Genomic DNA, 17,137 nt, shown 5'->3' with positions numbered 1-17,137 from the left:
AAATTAAAATTAAAACTAAAATTAAAATAAAAATTCTCATCCTGGGCCAGAGAGCTCATAAGCAAAATGCCTTCAGCCACAGCCCAGAGAAGCAGGACATGACTTTTAGGATATAATAGGATTAACCTACCACCATTAGAATACCAAAGGGCACATTCAAACTCAGGTCAAAATACATGCCACAGAAACAGGAACAACTTCAAACACAAAAGCCCAAGAAGTTATAAAAATCCACCACTCCCAGCTCCATTTTGTCAGCTTTCCCAGAACCACATGTTGTTGGTTCTGTTCTTCAATAAACAACCTTTTTTTCCAAACAGCCTCCATTTTGTTTATTCCTGGCTTGGACTGGACCTGATGATTTTTCTTTCAGCACTTCCATAGAGGATAGGTCATTTAAACCTATGAAACTGAATGAAATTGGAACTTTAAGAGTAAGATTAAAACTTTAATCTTCTGGTACATTTGGAGTCAGTTCTGAGTCATCTTTCTTCATTCTGCCAATTTGAAGGACTGGGAAAGCAGATCTTCTAGGATGGCATGTTTTATCTCAATAGCACCTTCCATAGAAGTTATAAAACATGCCAGGAAGGATTTTTATCTTAATCCCATTGTACACATGAGATTAATGGTTGTACACAAGTAGCAAGTTTGAGAGTGAGAGAGACACTGGGCACTCATTGGCTTCTCTGATTTCTCCCTTGTATCCTCAGTTCTGCCTTTCAGAGCACAATTGTATGGGCATCAACACTGCCTATCAGGAAAATCCAGGCAAGATTCCATAGACATCTGCTTTTGATGCTTGTGTGGAAAAGAAGCCTTGGCCAATCTTCTACTTAGCTACTCCCACTACAGCTGTCAGTGGAAGCCAGAGTTCAGTATGTTAATGAGGTAAAAAAAATCCTCCTTTAAAGTTACACCCCTCACTTCCCAAAGGAGACATGCATCAAACTATTTCATTTTAGAGTGTCTTACTTCCCTAGAGTCATCCCCATGTGATTGCTGCCAAATAAAACATTGCTGAGGAGAACATATGTAACACAGACCAGAGGGGTCAGGTTTGAAATCATTCACAAATGGAAGCTAAGGCTTAAACTTTCTGCTCTTAATTCTAATGACAATGGAAGCAGAATATTCTCTCATTCTCTCTCTCTCTCTCTCTCTCTCTCTCTCTCTCTCTCTCTCTCTCTCTCTCTCTCTCTCTCTGCAGCAGGAGATATGGGTTTGTTTCAAGTCTCTTCAGCATCATTTGTTAATCTGGTATTCTGATTAAATTCTGAGATGCAAGAGGCTGGATAGGGGGAAAAAACCTTCTGTTTTCCACCATTTAGATGATTTGCCTCCTTTTCATCTACTTGTGCAATCTACCCTTGAAGTGTTATCTCACAAGTTAATATATGCATACTGTACAAAGAATCTGTTCCGAGCTGGAAATGCTTCAATACTATAGTCAGATTTTAAATTATCCTTGTACTGGCAAAGGAATCAATAATCTCCCAGATACAGTATGTGGAATTCTTAAAGAGCCAGTTCTCTGCTTGCACTTGTCAAACTAATTATTTTTTAAAAAATCATAAATATCAGTACATATGCTGGTACCATCAGTGCATATTTTAGGTAATCCATTTTAACGGGTGATGAGGTTATTCCCAGCTTGGACTGATTCCTGATGAAGACTTTTCCTTCAACACAGGGTAGCATTCCTGTGACTATTTTTCCTTTCATTACAGCTTACTTTTAGAACTGCTAAATATCTAAAAACAATTTGAGCAGACGAGCAGAATTGATAAGTTTCTGACCTCACACACCCTCCCCCTGCCTTAATTGCAGCCCCCAAATCCCTTTCAAGTGGCCAAGGAGAGAGGCCTATGGATTGTACACTGAGGCTATAGGGATGTCTATCGTTTGACTGTCTCCCTCTAGCTTTCAAAATCTACCTAAAACTAGTAGGAGAGGTATTTGTCAGTTTCAGATGAATATCATCAATACACTGGTAATAACTCAATTGTATATTTCAACCTCAGACTGGACAAAAGATGCTATGGTGGTTTTGATGTCTGGGGGCAGGAGTAATGTTCATTCAGAAAGGCTATCAGTTCCAGTGTTAACCCAGGGCAGGAAGACACTTCCCCTGAAAGTGCAGGTCCATGATTTTGGAGTCTTCTGGACTCACAGCTATTGATGGATGAGCAGGGAGAGGCACTGTTCAGAGGGATCTTAGGCCATTTTCCATTCATGTACCAGCTGTGCCTCTTTCTAGAGTAGGAGGACCTGATTATAGTAACTCATTCCCTTATTGCCACATGGCTAGACTACTGCAATGCTCTCTATATTGCATTTTTAAAATTCCATTCAAAGTTTGTACTTGGTGCAAAATACATCTATTTCTGAGTGAGACCTGTTGTAAGCTTGTGGCTTCTGTGCTATGATGCCTGCGTTGGGGTTCCATTAGATTGTGAAGCAATTCAAACTGCTGCTTTTAACCTATACTGTAAACTTCTACATGGCTTGAATTCCAGGTTCTCCAGTAAAGATTCCTTAAATCAGAATCTAACCTTTTTCCTAGCAGTAGTTCCCCCACTTTAATGTGGGAGAACAAAACAATGTTTTGGTGATGGCCCTTATTTTATGGAATAGTTTCTCTTTTGAAGCTAAGCTGGCATCCATTCTGATGGCACAGCAGAAATTGTTTAAAACAGCTTTTCCAGAGAGTATTTGAAGAATAACAGTATGGCATTCATCTTTTACTTTATTGTGATTATTATACTTTAGGGAGCTTTGGTATGGTATGTTTTATGCATTTTTATACAAAGCAGATAAACTGCTACTAAGATAAACTCCCTGAACAAACATTTATTTGTTCAGGATATGCACAACTTTTTTTTTTACTCTCGTGAGTGCTCAAATTTAAAACATAAAAATAGAACATTTATAATTTCTGCCTGTCATATGGAGCAAAAGGAGTTTAGGTTTTGGGAAATATTAGGAATTAAATTTTATATTAATTCCTCCCACATACTGCAAGCATAATTTTCTTCTTAAATAAGACCCCACCCCGTCAATTCTTGTGCTGAACAAAAGCAGAAATACTCTGAGATGCCCAAGTTGTTGCAAATATGCATGATAGTACTAAAGGAGTTGGTCCACTGCCTCCTGTGAAAAAGGACAGCAGCTGTAATGGGAAGTTGGGACTAGTTTTATGGCCTGTAATGCTACAGAGTAGGGAGAAGGGGTGCCTCAGCCCTTCAGAGTGACCCTTTCATGTTTCATAAGGAGGAAAAAGCCTTTATTATGACAATCAAAAATGTAACTAGCACAAGATTTCTTAGCCTGATTCATCTTTCCCTTTGCTGTTTAAAGCATAGTCAAAGGCAAGCCATTAAAAATATGGCTCTGTTACAAAGAATAGGAGCCCTTGACAACTATTCTGTGTGAATTTAGAGCTGAGCCAGTGTAGTTTAGATGGGGCAGGGTTGAACTGATGATGCAAGAACAATGTGCAATCTTACTCTTTGATCTTTTTCTTGGAAAAAGAAATTGCTGACAAAAGAAGCAGTTTAAAAGAATATACAAGTCAGCATTGGTTCTTCACACGCATAAAAAAAGGTGGCAGGTTCTCAGATTATAAAAGTATTACATAATAGTTTTGGAAGCTTCAAGGGTTTCATATTGAGGCCACTCTCTAGATCAGCGCCCCTCAACCTTTGCGGCTTGGTGGCCCAGCTGGGGGAGAATGGAACTGAGCTGTACATGTGCATGTGGCCCTTGTGCGAGTGGCAGGCTGGCGTGGGCCGGCATGCATGTGTAAGTGCACACTGGCCTGCCAGTCGGGCAAGTTGACTGCATATGCACACACTCCAGTCAGCTGCTTTCATGGCCCAATTCCGAATAGGTCACGCCCCAGTAGTGGGCCACAGCCCAGGGGTTGGGGACTGCTGTTCTGGATGTTTTGAATTCAACTCTTTTAACCAGCAGATTGGTAGGATACCTAATTGTGAATTATGGGAGTTCCATTACAGCACATCTATGGGGCATTAGGCCGCAAATAGCTGCATCAGGAACACAACAGAGTAGGATCAAATTAGTAAAACAAAGACATAAGATGAGAGAAATAGTTGGGTACGGACATTTTTGACCATCCCAAATAAAGAGTTCTCACATTCAATGAGAACCAATGGCATTTTAAAAAGAAATGGCAGGGGTGGAGGGGAGAGTGTCTGTAACCTCTCTGCAGAAATGTATATACCCGAGCAATTGAAATGAACCTTTAGGGGGGAAAATTGAGCAAGTAAGCAAATTAATCAATCAATTACTCAGAATAGGATCTGGCTGCATGAGAGACAACTAAGATTTTAAAAATACAGCAATAAATATTAGTAGAGAAGAATCCACGCAACTTAGAACACAGCACTGAATCACATTACACTTTTTTTGATGGGAAGGATGGCATTGAATCAATCTTTCCCCCTGATGACTGACTGGACAAGTCTCTAAACGGCAAGATTTCAGAAGTGATTTGCTATTACCTTCTTCCTAGGGCTGAAAGTAAGTGGCCAATGGTCACCCAACTGGCTTTCTTCTTAAGGTGGGACTAGAGCTTACCTTCTCTTGGTTTCTAGTCTTGTGCTTGAATCACTACACCAAACTGGCTCTCATCATTTTACACTGTGAATATTTTGAGCCTAGTGTTTGAAGGTTTTAACAGACTGATTTGTATTTACATATACATTCATAATAAAGAAGGGAATATGAAAGCATCTTTGAACCCAAAGGTCTATGTTGGGAAAGAGAAATCATTCTACATCTTCACTGGCAATTTGAATCTACAGCAGGGCACATAGTCAAGTTCTGACTATGTGGATTAGATATCTAGAAATGTAGACTACATTGTCATTCTTCGAATGGAACTCAATGCGTCCCATTTTTTTCCGCAGACTCCCCCTTCCTCCTGTTTCTATGGCAAGTTCAGCAGCTATAAAGGTTAGCAAGCATCTTAGCAATTCAACCTTCACACATCTGAGAATTATATTAAAAAGATGAGGAGGGAGTGTCCTCTTTTGTGAGGAAAATATGAAATACCCATATTTTTCTTATGATCTCCAGGAAAAGTGATTCCAAAGCTAAGATATTTACAATATTTTATTACTACCTTTTTTGTAAATTCACTGTATCTTTTGACATTCTCGAAACATCTTTACCTTTCTTGTGACATTTTCTTATCATGTAAAAGACAATCAAATTAACCTAACCTTCTGCCTGCCACTCAACTAATTCACTGAATCACTGTCTATAAAGAGAACTAGGATTATCCCTGCAGACTCTCTTTAGGTCATCTTGTTCTTCTTCATCTTCTTTTCAGCTGGGAAAAATTTTCCAAACTGAATACCATATTCTAGATCAGGGGTGTCAAACTGCCACCCCGCGGGCCTGATGCATCACGCAGAAGCCGCACCCACCCCATTGCGAGCAATGACAAAACTGTCCCAATATGTTGCACGACGTCACCTGACATTGCGAGTTTGACATGGAAAGAGTTGTTCTTTAATTATATTGAGTTGTGTGTTAATTACATTCTAATTAAATATAGCCATCTTGATTAAGAAATAAAAATATACATACATACATAAACACACATACATAAATACACACATACATACTGCCAATCGGCCTAAAAAAAGCCTTGCACATCTTAGCCACACATACCACATGCAAGTATTCAATACTCATTATACAAAATCTAAGATCTTAACTTTTGCTAAAAAACCCCAGCATTCATGTCTGGCAACTGAATATGTACTTGACTGAATAGGTTAAAATTTTCAAGGATTTAACAAGAGTCTTTCATGCTACAAAGAAAAGCATGGCATGTATGGAACATATTCAAAATGCACATAAATTAGCAACAGGCTTGCAATCTTCCTATTATCTAGAGATGAGTTATTCATACTTGCTATACTTAAACAATTCTCTGCTAGTGCTTGGACACAACTTCTGTTTGAGACCCAAATGAGACTGTAGTTTCTTCCCTCTTGGAGAGGAGGTGAATTTAATCTAAATTATAAGATTGTAAATTCTTAAGAAATGTATTTCAAATTAATAACATGTTACTAACATGATTTTGTATTCAAGACTGGCATGAACAAAACTGAAATTCATATTTTGATATGTATCTTCTCCTTAAAAACTACCTTTCTGAACCATAGGCTTGTTTGTCTGATCTTGTTTTTTTCTTCATCCAGGAGAAATTAATAACATGTTACTAACATGATTTTGTATTCAAGACTGGCATGAACAAAACTGAAATTCATATTTTGATATGTATCTTCTCCTTAAAAACTACCTTTCTGAACCATAGGCTTGTTTGTCTGATCTTGTTTTTTTCTTCATCCAGGAGAAACTGAAATCTAGTTTCTCACCTGATATGATTTTGATGATGGGATATCAGCATGCAGTGATAGCCTTTGAACAATAGCCAAGGATTAGGAAAGCTGATTAGATGTGGCTGCCCTACCTAAGGACATATTCTTGAGTAGTCACTCTTTTTTAAACCAGCAAAATATTTAAGCCAAATAATGCTTCTCAAATTCAGAAGACCCCTAATTCTGTCAAGATTTAATGCCCTTCCAATAGCTGTTCTTGAGGTTAAATTTCAGCAAAGACTTTGTCTCTGTGGTCAAAGAATTACTGAAATATTAAGTCATGTTTTGTTACATAATTCCCCATCATGTCAAATTTCCAGGCCATCCAGATTTATTTATAACTAATATTGTCCAACCAATGTGATTCTATTTCTCTGAATGTATCTAAGTTTGCCTATTCTTTAAAATAAAATGCATAAGATTTCGATCACATCAAGGTTATTATTTTCAATTTTTCCTTGCTGTCTCAGAATTTGACATTTTCCTGTTTTGAACTGGCCAATATCAGCTGTTTGAGGGAGACCAAATTAGGAAACAGATGCCTCAAGGATTACTGGAACTCCACTTTACTTTATATATTAGTATTAGCATATGTTGTTATATTAGCCAGGAGACTACAATGCAACTGCAGAGTAGTAGTTTGACTGCCAAGGTACCAGCTCTGTTTTAGGACATGCTCATGTGCTCCACATGGTGCGCCACAAGAGGGCAAGCTGGCTTCGCACCAGAAAAAAGACAAGAAGCTCTTCCTGCAGCATCCAAGGCCTTCTCCTTCCCTGAAGCTGCCTCGCAAATGGGTGTCAGAACCAGGAAGGTTCAGAGAACAGGAATCTGACTGCCTGCATGAAGCGCCAACTCGTCTCCCCATTGAAGTGGTACCTATTTATCTATTTGCATAGAACATACTTTTGAACTGTTAGGTGGTGAGGGGCAAATGACATGGACTTTGTAATTTGTTAGCTAATATAGTTACTTTATATTTTACTTTGTATTTTAAACCTAATTACTTTATATTTTGATTTTACTTACTTTTGTCTCTTAAAATAATGATAAGGTTTATAACTGGAATGTAAGAAAATGTCTTATCCTATGGCTGTATGGATTGATTAGATAGCTTCTAAAATCCCTAAACTGAAAAGATAAAGGTACAGAAGGATGGCTGTATACTCCCCCCCCCCACATTAAGAAAAAATTTCTTAGTGTCAACTGATTTACTGTGACAAGGAGGGGTTACTTTTATCTTGTTCAACCAACTTTCCTGTTTCATAAATTGTTATGTTAACTATAAAAGGGATGTAAGCTAAAGATCGGGGTTCCCTCTTTAAATGAGAGGAATCCCCTTTGTCTGAATATTCTGATAAATTGTAATAAAATGATCTTCCTGACTTGGTCTGTCTCATTGGAAAATATGCATGCTGAGGCACAAGCATGAAACGGCCATATTTGGCCTTCAGTGGACAGAAGCTGAGTGAGGACTCAAACTGCTGGAGCAGAAACCATCTCCAGGATCAATAACCCACTGAACCACCACAAATCTTTACTCTTGTAGATTATACAGTAATACAGTATCTTGAAAACCTGCCAGTTTCCTTCTGCCCTCCTTATACTATTATTTTGTGTCTCTTTCTCATTGATACTCTCTCCTTTCCCAGAGTTGAGATGTTGTTTACTTTCCCTTTTATTAGCTGACAGTTCTTGCATACAGTTGCCAACTTTAGCTCTGTTTTCCTCCCCAATCAATGTCCATCATGAAGTTTACTGATTGATATACACACATAATGGCTATTTTTAACCAATAGCCTAACTAACCAATGTTCTATCTATAGACAGAATTTTCAAACTTAAGCACTTCTTGTATTGTTACAACAAGTTAAAAATACACATTTCAATGGAGACATTACAAATAATGTAATCTGATTCCATTTTTTACAGATGTTATCCAGATGCATTTAGACCACATTCTCAGCATTCAATTTTGGAAGTTATAATCCCAACACTTCAAAGACACCTGGTTTGGTGCAAATACTTTACTAATTTTATTTCATTAATTTAAAACATTTATATAAAAATAGATGCTCGTAAACAACTTTGAGCAGCCCCCAATCAAAAGTTAAAACATATAACACCATATTAAGACTATAAAACTGAACACATTAAAACATTAAAAACAATAAAACCAGGCACCAAATCAAACTTCTAATATGCAGCCATCCAATCTTATCCTAGCACTTGGGGAAAAATCCAGGCTCAACCCTTTAGGAAGGTAAGTCAGGTAGAGGCCTGCCAAACTTCAGAGGGCAAAGTGTGTTCCACAGAAAAAAGGGCTGCCATGAAAAGGCACAATTCCTAGATCCCCTCAAATGTCAAGTAATAATAATTTAGTGGAAAACAGATTATAAAATGTAGTTCTATTTCAGGTGATGTATGGAGACGATGACGTTCTGAATGCTCTGTCACATTTTAAACCATGAAACAGGGAGCTTCCCAACTGCAGCTGAGTTTTCAGTGTAGGAAAGTATTTAAAAATCAAATGCTCTTATCTATTAATTATACCACTTTAAAATGCTAAGACTCTGAGAAGGGAGGGTATGCCGTATTTACGACCTCCTTCCTTATTGGAAGTTTTTGGTCCTTCCACCTCTATGTTTTTTAAAAATGCAAATATAGTGCATTATCAGGATTCCTGAGGCAAATAAATAAATATTTATAAATAACAGAGTTGGACTGGACCTTTGAGGTCTTCTAGTCTGCCCCCTGTTCAAGCAGGAAATCCTATCCATTAGTGGACAAATGACTGTCCAATCTTTTTTAAAAAAAACTTCCAGTGTTGGATCACCCACAACTTTGGAGACAAGTTGTTCCATTGATTAATCGTTCTCACCGATAGGAAATTTCTCCTTAGTTCTACATTGTATCTCTCTTTTTTATGCTTTACTTCTTGTCTTGCTTTCAGATGCCTTTGGAGAATAGGCTGACCTCCTCCCCTCTATGATAGTCCCTGAAATATTGGAAGAACTGCTATTATACGACTCCTATTCCTTCTCTTCATTAGACTAGATATTTCCAGTTCCTGCAACTATTCATTGTATGGTTTAGACTCCAGTCCCCTAATCATCTTTGTTGTACTTCTCTGCACTTTTTCTAGAGTCTCAACATATTTTTTGCATCATGGCGACTAAAACTGGATGCAATCTTCCAAGTGTGGTCTTACCAGAGCAATATAAAGTAGTAACATTTTACGTGATCTTGATACTATTCCTCTGTTGATGCAGCCTAGGGCTTTTTGGCAGCTCAGCACACTGCTGGCTATCATCTTTGGGAATGTCCACATAGAGGTGGAATGTAACAGACATGCTTTGGAACTGTTTGCAAAATTGAGAGAAATCAACCCCTTTGGAGTTGACAAATCCAAAGAGTAAAGGGGTCCCTAAAACAACAATCTCCTTTATGCGCTTATTTTATTTCCATCTATCTACTTGCAATGCTACCCCCAAATGCATCACAGAATCTGAAAACAAAATAGATCAGGCAAAATAACATCACTCATAGGAAATTCCATCCTCTCTCTCATTACAGAATGAAAAATAGTGATGAAAATATTCTAACACTCCTATGTCTTTCTTTCTGATTTGACTACAGTCACCTATCAGTGTATGTCAGCATTTCCCTGTCACTCATCTCTGGTTTTGAATGGGGCGAGGACTAGAAGTGACTGTTTGTTCACGGTCCCATGTTGTATTTCAAAGATGTAGTATAAAGTCAAACATTTGGAATATATAAGAGTATAATCTATGTCTGAACCAACCTTGTTAACACAAATACTCAATGTGTTGTCATGTTTTAATGAACATAAGAGGGTCAAGTGAGAAAGTTTTCAGCTGAACTCATCTTTCAAGCAGGAACTTCTTCAAAAATTATTCTTTATTTAAACAAACATATTTATAAAGAAAATATCAACAAGCTGATAATCCTCAAGGGCCTGAGGATAGCTAAACAATTATATTTCAGTACAATTTATGATGCTACAATTGTTATTACAGGATTTTGAATAACTTATCATCTCCATGTTGTACAATGATATATATATATATATATATTGTGGATTTTCAAATGCGTACAAATTTCATGTACCCTGATAGGTGTCACTGATTAGAATACTTACTGGGGTATGTATATGCAAATTCAACAGGAAACTGTTTGCTTGTCATATACGATTATGGCACATATCACAAAAACAAGACAAAAGCAGTATCTGTGGGCCAATTTAAACCATCACAATGAATCCAAGAGTCAAGGTTTTGGGTTGACTCAGCCAAAGAAATCTCTTTCATTGGCCTATTTCTTGATGAGGCAAGAGACATCTCTTGAGGCTCCTTGTGTATTGTTAAAGTAACAGATTCATCAGAGATAATGTTAACATTCATTATTTTGTCCAGGAAATTAAGTTTTGCTTGATTAGCACCATAAAAGAATTTCCTATTATGGCAGGTAAAAGAAAACAGTAAGATAATGGATGAAGACAATAAGATTAACTATCCTTTAGGAGGTGGAAATAGCAGGCACATTGGTGGATATGATCATGCAATGTAGAGTTCTTAAAGTTAAAAAATATAAAGTTCAGTATAAAAATATATGCAGTATCTTAAAACTTCAAGAAACTAAATTCTAATATTCCCTGAGCAGTGATAAGTGGTATTCCATGGCAGGGGAAACAAGTGGGAAAAGATGCTCCAAGAGGATAGACGTTCCTAAAAAAGGAAGTGTTATACGCACTGTTGAAACCAGTTTCAATGAGGAAAAGCAGAGAAAGTGAAAATTCTAAAGTATCATACTGGAGTGTAAATCATCTCCAAATTTACAGAATCTCAAGTTACATCAGCCCATGAATCTGGGTAGCAGAAGAATTTGGAAAGACTATGTTATGATTTTCCTTGAACCCAAAATATTTAGGCCATTATGACTTCTTGGCTGCAGAGTATAATTGCCTAATACAGCAAAGACACTCAGATTCTCAACATCCTGTTACAGCTTTGATGCCTTAAATTAAATTAGACTGTTTGACTGTCCCCAAGTAAATCCAGATGGTTTTGGAATAATATAAGTGACTTTACAACAAAAAAAAAACAGAGACAAAAATCTTAGCAGGCAGATAAAGCTATTCATTTTTAACATTGGAGATTGGAGTTGTTATAGAATGGGAGTGGGGATCCCCTATCGTTCAAGAGTTTTCAGGGAGATTGTAGAGGCCAATGATTTAAATCTGAAGCCTGAGAAACAATGGATGCCGGAGATATTGATCCTAGGATAAATTACATTAAGGATACTTATGGAAGAATCATTTTCTTTTTCCTCCATCCTTCCATAAACTTCAAAAAGCTTCAGATTATGTGTTTGGTCTTTCAACAATGTAAGGTCAGGAATAATGAAGGGGAAAGGAGAATACAGGTAGTCCTCAACTTATAGCCACAATTGAGACCAAAGTTTATGTTATTAAGTGAGATATTTGTTAAGTGAGTTTTGCCTCAATTTACGACCTTGCCACAGTTGTTAAGTGAATCACCAAAGTTAAGTTAATAACTTGGTTGTTAACTAAATCTGGCTTCCTCATTGACTTTGTCAAAAAGTCGCAAAAGGTGATCACATGACCTTGGGACACAGCAGTGGTTATAAGTATGAACCTGAATGTTGATCACATGATCATGGGGATGCTACAAAGTTGTAACTGTGAAAAATGGTCATAAGTCACTTTTTTTCAGTGCCGTTGTAACTTTGAACAGTCACTAAATGAACTGTTGTAAGTCGACGACCACCTGTACAGGAATCACAAAATATTCTTTCTGTGAACTTCTTTAAGTTCAGTTATTTAAAGTACTGGATATGAATACCTATTTTCCTGGAAAAAGATGACAGGATATAGATAAAAAGTTAGGAGTCCTCAAGTATGTATATGCTGTATAATATTATGATTAGATTGTACACCAGGTAATGTACAGCCTTAAATACAGCTCTTGCAAACTTCCAAAAGCTGTATTGAAACTCTTACTTTTAAAAAAGGCAAAAACTATTAATATCTGACTGAAAAACAATTATTCTGATTATATAGTATTACAATTAATTTATATTTAAAAGGAATAGAATCAAATTCAATTTCAGTCCTGGATTTACCAATTGTTTTTTGGGGTATGGCTCCTAGCATGACCAAATGCGTCTTTCCTAGGAAAAGTTATGAACACCACCTTCTGGGCTGTTTGTGAAATGAATATCTAAAGGTACTATAGAAACCATAATATTGTTGTGGCTACCAGCAAGCTGGATTACATCCTAAACTATCATCTGATGATGATTAGTGCTAAATGATTTGGAAAATAAGATTTGTTGGAAGGATTCATTAGTTCACATTGTATTCCTAATAATCTCAAAGTTTGTAAAAGAGCTACAGATCTCAACCAGAAAGATTCCAATACATTTGAAGGACACCAATTTGTGAAAATCAACCTAAACACCAAGCTATGCCAACTATTTGGTTAGCTATGATTAATACTGTTTTTTGTTGATTGCACAACCTCCAGTTGTCAACCAGATTATTTACAAAGCACTCTGTAGTATATTTATTCTCAAACTTGCTTTGGGGTATGAGAAGATAGGGAATTCTAGTTTAATTTCCATAATTACTGGACAGTTGAAAAGCTGTTAAAACATGACAAATACAGAATGCATGATGCCAAGAAGACAAATATGTTGCCTCTTTTGTTTTCTCTTAAAAAACAAAGCTGATTTTGTAGCATCATCTTGTCTTATCTTGGCTAAGCTGGTGTCCTCTAGATGTTTTGGAGCACAACTCTTACCAGCTCCAACTATAACATCTCAGCTGATTATAGATGCTTTCTGAAATAACTGAAAGGAAGCAGTTTTTTTTATTTACAACTAACCCTTTTGGTTTGTTCTCTCATTAGAAAACACAAGTAAAGGAAAAAGCAGATTCCAAGAAGTTGTTTTAATAGGTCAAACTAGATTTGGAGCAGTGACCTCCCTCAGGAGCAAAGAATCTTCATGTGCTTCTTTTAATCTACAGCACCAAAAATGACATTATTCAAACAGTAGATTTTCAAACTGGGATACTTAAACAAGTTACATTAAAACAAAACCTACTGACCTCTAGAATTAGCACTATTCAATACAAACTGGGACTTGTAATCAGGGTGTCTTTTTGTCTCATCTCTCTCTGCTAACCACTGATGGCTTTTCTTACCCATTTCTTATATATTCTATCAGTTCTAACCATTATTCTTCCTTACTATGAACAATTTATTATAAAAGTTGACTATATACCTTGCATGTAAGTTGTTGTATCAATTGACAGTCATAGTAGAACAATCTCTCTATCCAAATCATCCAATAAATGCAAAATCTCTCTCAAGTCAAACTTGAGTACTGGATACATGGACACATCTGTGTAATTTTCTTAGTATCATTACAGAAGTGATTTGCCACTGTCTTTTCCCAGGATTTTTTTTTATTTAAAAAAATCCAGTTCAACTTTCAGCCCTGAGATTCCTTAATGGTCTCCTATCCAAATTCTAACAGACTTGGCCCCACTCAATTTTTTAAGATCACCCAAGTTCAGCTATGTGTCACCACCTAGCAAGGCTGAGCAATCAAAACACTGGCAGCTAATGTGATTCTGTGTGAATTCAGCAGCTTTCCTAATTTGTTCTCTTTTCTAATGTGTTATACTACATCTTCCATGATCATTAATCAGTAATTCAGGGAAGACTGGTTGGTATGTAGTTTTTCATAACGCCCCATTGTCTTTCTAGCATCCTGTATGAAGGATGTGGGGAGAAGAGGATTGTGGGGAAGTTTAAACATGATGCTTAAACTTTATTATCAGCCTCCAGCTCTAATCTTTAGGAAGCCAATTGATAACTGAGTTCGCTTTGGAACCAGTTCAACGGTTCAAAGGCTGGGGTTCCAAGCACTACAGTTTCAGTCAGAATAGAGCTGGAAGGAAACTTGGAGGTCTTCTAGTCCAACCCTCTGCTCAAGCAGGAGATCCTACACCATTTCAGACAAGTGACTGTTCAGTCTCTTCTTAAAAACCTCCAGTGATGAAGCACCCACAACTTCTGATGGCAAGCTGTTCCACTGGTTAATTAGGAAGTTTCTCCTTAATTCCAGGTTGCGTCTCTTGATTAGTTTCCATCCATTGTTTCTTGTCCTGCCTTCTGGTGCTTTGGAAAACAAGTTGACCACCCTCCACTTTGTGGCAACCTCTCAAATATTGGAATACCACTATCGTGTGCGCCTCCCCCCCCCCCGTGCTCCTCCTTTTCTGTAAGGCTAGCCAAACCCAGATCCATTCTGTTTGGTTAAGACACTTAGGATTGATACTCAATGCTTTGAAGACAGAGCATCCTAGAGCGGGAAGCAAAAAAGCAAGCATCTGACATAGCAGTACAATCTAATTGGCAGGCATTTCATGGGAAAAATTTTTCCCAATGGCAAGCATGGCAGTTAACAAATATCCAGAACTAAAGTATGTTTTAGAAAGGACTACCCCGGGGTAGAACTGAGGCATGTAGTCAAGGCATTATTACTCCGCTCTAAACATACTACTTCTCACTAAGGAACCGGAGGGATGAGCAAAGTCCCGCGCGGCGGTGTCCGCACTTTCCTTAGCGCCGGCGGGATGACTACTCACGTAGAGTGCCGTGTGAGTCGCACCGAAGAAGGGGAACTTGGCGGCGATGGGCTGGAGCCCAGAGCCGCCGTCGTCTTGCTGAGGGGTGGCCGCGTCTCCCTGAGCCGGCCCGAAGGGATAAAAGCCAGCCAGCGGCACGGCGCCCTTGGCTCTCAGTCGGAACCAGCTGCCGAGCACCAGCAGCACCATCCATCCGGACAGGCCCCGCATCTCTTCGGCAGTCGTCGCAAGCAGGAGCGTAGAGACGGGGCCGGCTGAGAAGCAGCGTGCCTGGCAGGAGGAAGGCGCTGGCAGCGGCTGCGAAGAGGCAAGGAGCTCCCTGGGCTCTGTGGCAGCACCACGCCGGCTCCAAAGCCGCCAGACACGCTCGGCGAGCGACCAGAAGAGCGACGGCTCAGCAAAGTTCCCGCACGCTCCCCGAGCCTCTCTGTGCGGCGGTGAGGGAGGGCACGGCGCCTCATTCACACAGGTCAGGACATAAATATTCATATCCCAGCCAGCCAATTGGGATGGGATCTGACGGAGGCGTCCCGGGAACCTAGGGGCGGAGTTAGAAGGATCAGCCTTTTCTTAAAGCGCTATGAAGATCCGTCGGGGATAGTTAAGGCTTTGACTCGCGGAGCAGCAGCAGCAGCAGCATAATGCGTGGCAGGCAGGCAGGCAGGCAAGTTAGTTCAAGGTATCCCGTATTGCATTCTTAAGCTGCCGTCCCTAGTGAGTTTCCTAAAGAAGGATGGGACTGCGTGCCACTTTGCACCTTTTCCTTCTTTAGTAAGTCACAAGGGTTAGTTAGCATTTGGCATCCTTTTGAAGTTATTGCTCCGAAAAGCCAAACTGGTTTTATACTGCAGGCCTCGCTGGGAGGATACAAAAGCAGAGTTTCTGTTCCTACACACCGAACCATAAACTAGCTAAGCACTTGGAAGTAATTTGCTTTGTAATTTGTAACACAGATGAACCCAGCCTGCTTAAAGACAACATTACTCCACTGTCTCTTCGGCATAGGAACTCCTCATAGCCTTGTGAACGAATGAACCTTTATTGTCAAAGTACAACCATATATACATTGAGATTGGCTGAGCCTCCCTTCGTGTCCCCCCAACTCACAGTGACAACAAACCCACCATCTTGTTATACCATGTGAGCTAATTGCACAAAAAGTGCTCAAAAGTGCTCAAAAACAGGTGATGTGGCCATTAGGAAGACTGATAGAGGAAAAAAGTATTGAGAGCTTTTTTTTCCTGCCATACTCCAACTCTACTTTTCACTGCTTCTTGCATGAAAAAGCTTCCAGGTTTCATTTTTATGGAAGTGGTGGTTAAAATCTCACAGTCTGTGTCTCCCAACCATTGACAACAGTGATCTAGTTGAAGCAAAGATGTACGTAAAAATATTTTCTTCTATTCCCAGAATCAATTATCAAAGAACATTCTCCTTTCTAGCAAAAGATGAAACTCCCTCATTTTCTTCACTTTATTGCTGTTTTCTGGATCTTGCAAACCAATGCTAGCTCAAGGGTATATACTAGTGCCCCTCGGCTAGAGTGACTGATGGTGCCAACTCCTAATGATGCAAAGGTCTGTATTTTAGGAATGATTTGGGAGGAGGGCCAATGTTGGGCATCCCTAAAGCCAGTGTTTTCTTGGCCTTAAGCCCCTGCTACAGATTCTAGTGTTTCAAAATGTAAAACCTTTTTAAGATTAACCTGCAGTTTACTGATAGCACAGTGGACATGCAAAAGCCATTACACTATAATCCAGGCCACAGGGTTTAGCCTAGCAAGTTGTGAAAACTCATTCTGTGTAATTCGTTTGATAGTTCAGAGTGTCATGGAAGCTATGAAAATTGAGTTGTTAACCATGATAAAGTTAACCGTGGTTACAGGTGCATAATAACTGAGAAGAATTTAAAATCTAAGCCACTTTAGTCTAAATTGACAAGCATGTCAAGAACATGTTAGCCTATTGTTATTTGCTGTTATAAAGTAGCATATAGGAGTGAATAAAACATGGTTGTA

General features: G+C 38.6%; 1 protein-coding gene across 1 annotated transcript in view; it reads right to left on the bottom strand.

Moving 5' to 3' along the window:
- The window catches only part of SNED1 (sushi, nidogen and EGF like domains 1), a gene marked incomplete at its 5' end in the record, with an annotated part of 74,545 nt that extends 59,215 nt beyond the window's left edge, over positions 1-15,330 (bottom strand). The window contains one exon of the mRNA XM_081329803.1: positions 15,121-15,330. Coding sequence (XP_081185929.1) covers positions 15,121-15,330 — 210 coding nt within the window. The remainder of the gene's footprint in view (positions 1-15,120) is intronic.
- Positions 15,331-17,137: the final 1,807 nt, after the last annotated feature.

The sequence above is a fragment of the Vipera berus genome (assembly GCF_964194415.1).
Source record: "Vipera berus genome assembly, chromosome: 5".
In the NCBI taxonomy this organism is placed as follows: domain Eukaryota; kingdom Metazoa; phylum Chordata; class Lepidosauria; order Squamata; family Viperidae; genus Vipera; species Vipera berus.
Note: the sequence above shows the minus strand (reverse complement) of the source record. Positions and strands in the feature narration are given on the sequence as shown.